Source organism: Electrophorus electricus, chromosome 22 (genome assembly GCF_013358815.1).
Source record: "Electrophorus electricus isolate fEleEle1 chromosome 22, fEleEle1.pri, whole genome shotgun sequence".
Classification (NCBI taxonomy): domain Eukaryota; kingdom Metazoa; phylum Chordata; class Actinopteri; order Gymnotiformes; family Gymnotidae; genus Electrophorus; species Electrophorus electricus.
Window position 1 is genome coordinate 4,712,433 of NC_049556.1, and position 7,500 is coordinate 4,719,932.

General features: G+C 46.5%; 1 protein-coding gene across 5 annotated transcripts in view; it reads right to left on the bottom strand.

Annotated features, from left to right (window-relative positions):
* The window catches only part of kcnt1 (potassium channel, subfamily T, member 1), a 31,310-nt gene that overhangs the window by 8,223 nt on the left and 15,587 nt on the right, over window positions 1–7,500 (bottom strand). For all 5 annotated transcript variants that reach the window (XM_035521607.1, XM_035521608.1, XM_035521606.1 and 2 more), the window contains 9 exons: window positions 6,885–7,049; window positions 6,534–6,670; window positions 5,899–5,962; window positions 5,470–5,578; window positions 5,196–5,304; window positions 4,634–4,783; window positions 2,009–2,238; window positions 1,625–1,838; window positions 1,392–1,497 (listed from right to left, as the gene is read on the bottom strand). In XM_035521607.1, the coding sequence (XP_035377500.1) occupies window positions 1,392–1,497; window positions 1,625–1,838; window positions 2,009–2,238; window positions 4,634–4,783; window positions 5,196–5,304; window positions 5,470–5,578; window positions 5,899–5,962; window positions 6,534–6,670; window positions 6,885–7,049 (1,284 nt within the window). The remainder of the gene's footprint in view (window positions 1–1,391; window positions 1,498–1,624; window positions 1,839–2,008; window positions 2,239–4,633; window positions 4,784–5,195; window positions 5,305–5,469; window positions 5,579–5,898; window positions 5,963–6,533; window positions 6,671–6,884; window positions 7,050–7,500) is intronic.

The window sequence follows — 7,500 nt, forward strand, 5'->3', positions numbered from 1 at the left end:
AATGTAATGGAACACGACATGCAGTACCAGTCCAATGTAACAGTATATGACGTGCAGTACCAGTCCAAGCTAACAGTACATGACATGCAGTACTAGGCCAATGTAACGGAACATGACATGCAGTACCAGTCCAATGTAACAGTACATGACATGCAGTACGAGTCCAATGTAACAGAACATGGCATGTAACAGTACGTGGCATGCAGTACCAGTCCAATGTAATGGAACATGACATGCAGTACCAGTCCAATGTAACAGTAGATGACATGCATTACAAGTTCAATGTAACGGAACATGACATGTAACAGTATATGACATGTAGTACCAGTCCAATGTGATGGAACATGACATGCAGTACCAGTCTAATGTAACAGTACATGACATGCAGTACCAGTCCAATGTAACAGAACATGACATGCAGTACCAGTCCAATGTAACAGTATATGACATGCAGTACAACAGTACATGACATGCAGTACCAGTCCAATGTAACAGTACATGACATGCAGTACCAGTCCATTGTAACAGTATATGACATGCAGTACCAGTCCAATGTAACAGTACATGACATGCAGTACCAATCCAATGTAACAGTACATGACATGCAGTACCAGTCTAATGTAACAGTACATGACATGCAGTACCAATCCAATGTAACAGTACATGACATGCAGTACCAGTCTAATGTAACAGTACATGACATGCAGTACCAGTCCAATGTAACAGTACATGACATGCAGTACCATTCCAATGTAACAGTATATAAAAATGCAGTACCAATCCAATGTAACAGTATTGGCTTAAAACCAGTTTTTCATACTATATGCTTTTATCTATATAAACATGTCTACAACCACTTCATTGCATATAGAATGTATTTAATATCATCACTTAATCATACAATAAATGTACACCTGGTATACTGCAGTAACAAAGTTCATGTAACTTTGCTGCCTCTGGCCAAACAGGGTAGCAATGTACTGTACGGCTCATGGCAATTCTACATACTACCACAATATATTACCAAAATGGGCTTTTTCAACAATGTACTGTGTCTTGTAATACATGTTTTTCAGGATATGGTTGGACAGGATGTACAGGATGTACAGGACATGCGCAAGGTATGATTAAGTTTAGAGTTAGGTGGGTTATTTTCAGCTCATCTTTAAATTAAGATACTTTTACCAACTGTCTAAATAGTTCCTAATTGAACTTATTATCACACTGAAAGCTTAACAGGTAAAAGTAGCATATGCCTTGTTAGCATAAATGTACAGCTGTTATGAACACTATTAGCATGGTAGCATCTCCATGACTGCTGGCACTCAGGATGAATGTCAGCTGCTAGCACGTTGGATCGCTAGCGTGCGGGTCGGACATAAAGCGCTGACCTCGTCCAGCCGCAGACAGCAGAATTCCGCTTTCTGGAGCAGAAGGTGGCAGAGTGTTGGTGAGCTTCCGATGTAGGGTGAATTGGGAGGGTAACCCTTTACACACCTGTGGACAACAGAAGCGCAGTACAGACACATACATTGCTGACCAGTCCCATCCTATGCGTAAACATAGTTTAACAGAAATCCTTGTTGTTTTTAGTTATGGAAGGTTGTAGATCGGTACAGCGTACTCGGAGGCAGCGGGCACTTCCTCGTCCGAGTGTGCGGCCTCGTCTTCTGATTGGTCGCTTAGGAGGTCACATGGCAGTAGGGAGGCCGAATCGGCGATCTCCAGAACCGGAGCGATGCTGGGCCGGCGGCTCCCTGCTCCGTTCTCTGTGGGCAGGGCCAGTTTGCTCATGTCTCCAGTAGGGCTGGTGTTCTGGAAGTCCATAGCAACGGTACCTAATGAGAAGATGTCAAACAAACAAACAAAAAATAGAAAAAATAGAAAATGTCTCCAAATGGGGACAGAATGAGGAAGAACTCGGAAACTCAAAGGGAGCTCCGAACACAAAGGACTTCGAAAGGTCATTACATGTCTCTCTCTATCCCTGTCTGTCTCTCTGTCTCACCCATGCTGGTGATGATACTGTGGACGGGTAGTCCAGATGGGCTGTTGAGGATGTCACAGTGGCCTTTGCCTTGATGCGCTTCCTGTCTGATGGTGAAGGCAGAGTTTTCCTCCTTAGTGATGTTGATATAGTAACAGGTGTCAGCAGAGGCCATGATGTGCCGCGGCCCAGGGTTCAACAGAATGCTCTTATTGTCCTCTCGCTTTATCCCTATCAAACACACACCATACCTACACACACACACACACACACACACATACACACACACACACACACACACACATACACAAACACATACACACATACAAACAAAAAGGCTGCTGAAAAACTTTATTTGGCAACCTTGACCCACGGGAAAAAAAAATCATGATTTTGAGATGTACATTAGTTTGCCAGATTGTTAGGAACTCTTCTCCAGTAGTGCGTAGTGCTTCTTTAGACCTTCAGAGCTCGCCTGGGTTTGCCCTCTCCAAGGTACTGCATTGCCTTGTGTAGGAACACAGAGCACGGAACCATGCGGCCTTCTCACCCGATAGGGCCGTGATCCGGAGACTGAGCTGGTTGCTGGGCGACCCAGCAGACAGGCGCCCAGCAACCAGACTTGTTGTCATATACCTAGTGACATGGTACGTCGTCACGCTGGATCCGTCCCGTGCGAGTGCGGCAGACCTGGTCAGCAGTGCGTCCCGCCACTCCGATGGTCTTTGGCGGGTTTCGGCCCTGTTGCTGCGTGTCAGGAAAAACCTTCCACACACACCACAACACTGCCGCTGACCGGCCTGCCGGCCTGGATCGCAAGTCACGTTCCTCACAGGAAAATTTGGATCCTTCCATCAGCCAGAAGAAGCCGAACTCGCCAGTAAGTGGTGCACTGGGAAACGACATCTTGCAAGCCTGGTGCCGAACCGGGATGTGATGTGCCTGGTTCTGATCCATCTGGTCCCATTTACCCCACGATGTCACCAAGTGCCATCACTCTCAGAACATTTGAACTGACGCTAGAAACACCGTCTGTGTGTGTGAAGAGGGATCTACCTCATAACCTGGCATTATTAAGCGGAAGAGAAATTTAAATAAATAATAAAAACATAAAATAATCGGCACACTACAACATCTGAGCAGCGCAAATACGCGAGAGGTCAACTGTCATTCTCCTCTCCTCTCGCTCTCCTAAATTACCCAACTCGCTCCCGGTCTCTAGAAACACAAACAGTTTCAGCAGGGCAGTTTGAACCCCTGCGTTCATCTCCATCTGAAAACACCTCACAAACACCATTTGGTATGTAATGCCAGACCCACAAGAGTCTGGTTATTACGCAACGCCTGGCGTCCCACCGAGCCAGCCTCCACTCACATTGACACTCCATCCATTTAGCGGCCGGCTCTGATCTCGCGCCGTCGTAAAAGCGTATCGCTCCGCTGTGCCTGTAACTGGTCTCCAGAGCTCACGTTTACAGAGAGAGTGAGAAAAGGGGAGTCTCGCGTGTTCCGCGCGGTACCGCAAGCGAGTTCTAACTTAAACCGCGCACGCAGATTCACGCAGTCGCACGTTTATAGAGGTTCAGAACTGAGAAGAGGGCGAACTTCTTACACACACAGATTTTTGCAAAAGAAACAAAGGTATGAATGTGTGTTGGGGTGAGCGTGTTTACTTCTTTCTTATGTGTGTCATTCAGGATGGGTAGTGTGTGTGTGTGTGTGTGTGTGTGTGTGTGACCCATCATGCTGCAAATGAAAAAGCATATTCATCGAAATGAGCACGCGTACGCGACATCTCCAAAACGCGGTGAATATTCAAAGAAACGCATGGAGCTTCTCCTTTCCATGTCCCCCAGGAACAGGTGCTTCGGTTGCGCTGTGTCATTGGAATTGCGGCGTTTTCAGAATTTGCAGTGTGTTTCCGAAATGTAGCGCGCATCATCGTTGCTTTTGAATAAAGATCCTCAGTTTGTATAGCATTCATGAACTTGCATCACGTTTCTGAAATGACACACACGTCTTGTCTTTTTGATGAATGTTTTGTGTGGTTACAGTGCGGTTTTTTTTCATTTGCAGCGTGACGGGTCTTCCGGGCCACCATAGTGTAGAAATCGGTCATTAATCAGAAAAGTGACAGATTACATGTCAAAAACATAATTCCAAAAGGAAAAGTGTAAACATTTTGCACTGATCAAACTTGATGGACATGCCATTAGTCTGTCAAAGATTAGAATGACTATAGCACTGAATTCTATCACCAACTGAACGTGTTTTCAGTGTTAGATGCGTACTTCTTCGGAGCTTGGTGTTTTCTTAGTTTCGATGCACGGATAAAGATTTGAACTGGTGATTCATTTATTTTGTCCGGCAAATTGACAAATAAAGTGTAAGGACAAATATTGACATTTTTGCGATACCGGGAATTATATTTGTATCTCTACTATGAGTGAACATACTACCATAGTTGAGTAATGAGTAATGAGGAGGCATGACGTATTTGGACAGTAGTGAACACCGTTGCTCTACATGAATGGAGTGGGGATGTGGCGTGTCCAGGTTACCCAGGTAACGCAAGGCGTGGTGTCGAGGCATCTGGGTGTGTGTGTGTGTGTGTGTGTGTGTTTGTGTGTGTGCCCATGCACTTACTTCTTGTGTGCATGGAAGGCAGCATATGTAAAGCTTTTTTTCTCATACTCTCTGAAGAACATGCTGTCACTCAGCCGGATGTGATACACCTCGTTGCCAGAGCAACGGCCATACATCCTCTGCCACTGTTCTGGGGACTGCTGGCCCTCCCTACACAGGTTATTAACACATGATTATACACATATAAAGGTCCTATTACACAGTTATTGGCATGTGATAACGTAATTGCTGAAATGTGATTACCAAGGCATTGGGAAGGGAGTGACATGGAGCGAGTGTGTGAGAGAATGTGCGCAAAGGCTGAAAACGATGTGCAAAACTCACTCGATACCACAGTGTGGTGTTAGGACATGATGTTGTGGCTGACATCAATGCGTTTGTTTACCTCCAGCGTGGAAAAAAGTGAGAGAGGGAAATAGAAGGAAAGATAGAACTAATGATGGAGTAACAGAGAGAGAGAGAGAGAGAGAGAGAGAGAGAGAGAGAGAGAGCGAGAGAGAGAGAGAGAGAGAGAGAGATTGGGAGAGATGACGACGAGCCATGGAAGGAGTCCGCTACTAACTGGCCCCGGGAAGTGTGCACCAGCAGGGTGACCAGCGTGGACGTGGCCGGGCACAGGCAGTTCAGAGCCAACAGGGCGTACTTGAACTCCTCCTCACACACAACGTGGTCTGTAGCGGGAAACAGAGACAGTGCTTAGAGCCGAAATGGCCGACAGTGTAGGAGCAGGTGATGTAGCTCGTAGTGGCTAAATGAGAGAGAGAGAGAGAGAGAGAGAGAGAGAGAGAGAGAGAGAGAGATAGATAGAGAAACAGACAGACAAATGAAATAATCACCTGCAAATTTGACGTGAAACTTGTTTTCAGGTTTGAGGATCTGTACGTAGAGGGGGCAGTTTGGGGCAAAGTCCTTGACTGCCCAGGCTCTAAGTATCGTCTGATGGTCCTGCCATCACAATTCAGACTTTTAATCAGACATACACAATCAAATAACAGTAGTAACTTATTTGGGTTAACGGAAACACGAAGTATAAACAACAGCCAATCAATCATAAATAAACAGTGAGGCCATCAGTTTATGAACTGTGAGTCAAGGTGATCTGAAACGCAGCAATCATCTGTTCAAGCTTACCAGTATGTGGCTGTACACTGGTTTTAAGTATACCAAGGGAACAGGCAAGGGGTCCGTCAAGGTGGTGCTTGTGTGCTGGGAGTACTAATCACTGTGATTGTGAGAGGCGGGGAGAGACCGGTCATGGTTCTTACCGCGGCCATGCGGTCGGCCTCGTTTCTGCTACTTAGGATAAAGCAGGCCTCCGCGTCGTCCATCCTGCGACGGAGGCCAAGTGCCGACGGACCAATCGGAGAGAGGCGTAATGAAAGGGACACCAATCAAGGAAGGTAACCACATAAAAGGGGTATCAGTTGCCGCCCGACAACGGGCGGAGAATAACGTGTCAGAGAGAGAAACGCACCGACACAGATCGGCCCGGTGACTCAGCGCCCGCCGACCGCGCGTTCCGCGGAAAGGGCATGTGTGCGCAAAACGCAGACAGACACACGCAAAGCATGCCATTATATAGAGAGCCTTCGGATGCTAAAAATTCCTCCCTGTTATTAGCCTTTGGTGGTTCTGAAAGCAAAACACCATGGCAACAGATGAAAGAGAGACGGGAGTATAGGAACGAGAGGAGAGGGATGCAGAGAGAGAGAGAGAGAGAGAGAGAGAGAGAGAGAGAGAGAGAGAGAGAGAGAGACAGAGCGCTTTTGTGTATTATGTGATGCTGTATGGCTGGTGTTCTTTCATCGGTGATCTGTGATTGGCCGATATGACCTGGGGATTGGCCGATATGACCCTGGTGTGGGCTGTCAGCTATTGGCTAGTGTGAGCTGTCACTCACTTGGCCCGGAGAAGGTCCTGGTTTTTGAGAGCGGAGCCTTGTAGGTAAATGACCCTCTGAGACCAAAGTGGAATTTGCAGAACTCGTCTCACCTGGCTGTCTGCCTCGCATGGACACAGGATCACCACGTAATAATCCTACACACACACACACACCCACACACACACACACAAAACACATTACTGTACTAACTACAATTATCTTCAATAATCTTCACCCTAACCTGGTGATGACCTTACATTAAAGCTGACCATTAACAAGCATTAACAACAACGGATCAAAGGGAAAATCACAACCAAAACCACAAGGGTAAAGACACATTCACACACACACACACACGCCATGTCAGACCTGTGTGCGTGGGTGAGCATAGAACTCATTGAGGAAGTCCATGAGAAGGTCGATCTTGAGTGAGCTGACGCAGAGCACGGCGTGCTTCTCTGTCTGGGCGCGGTGACGGCTGTAGTTACCGCCTGACTTCTGCCTCTCCATCCACAGGTAGATGAGCTCCTCAAACTGTGCACAAAGAGAGATAAACTGCAATCTTAATGGTTAAAGAGAGTTTGAATGTTCTTTTAAATAAACAACATAATGTTCAATCGACTGTTGTATTATCCTTTATTGCAAACTCTGGAATCTAAGGCCAGGGACACGCCAAAATAACACTGAACGAATGCGAGCGATGGGCGATCGCCTTCCGCCAGCTCCATCACCCGTCCGTGGTCTGTGCGCAGACTTCTTATAACGTGCATTTCTGAGTTCGGCGCGACTCCAACCTCTTCTTGACGTCCATAAAAATTGTGCGTGGTAACACGCATTTATCAAGGGAATGACAAATGTTCCACCTGCTCGCTAGATAGTTAGCAAAACAAAACCACTTTCTGTGGAGAAAAATGCCTCAGTGCCTCAAGCCCCAATGCGACAAAAGCCTTCCTTTTTAGAAACTATAATGTTCAGTTTTTGTTGT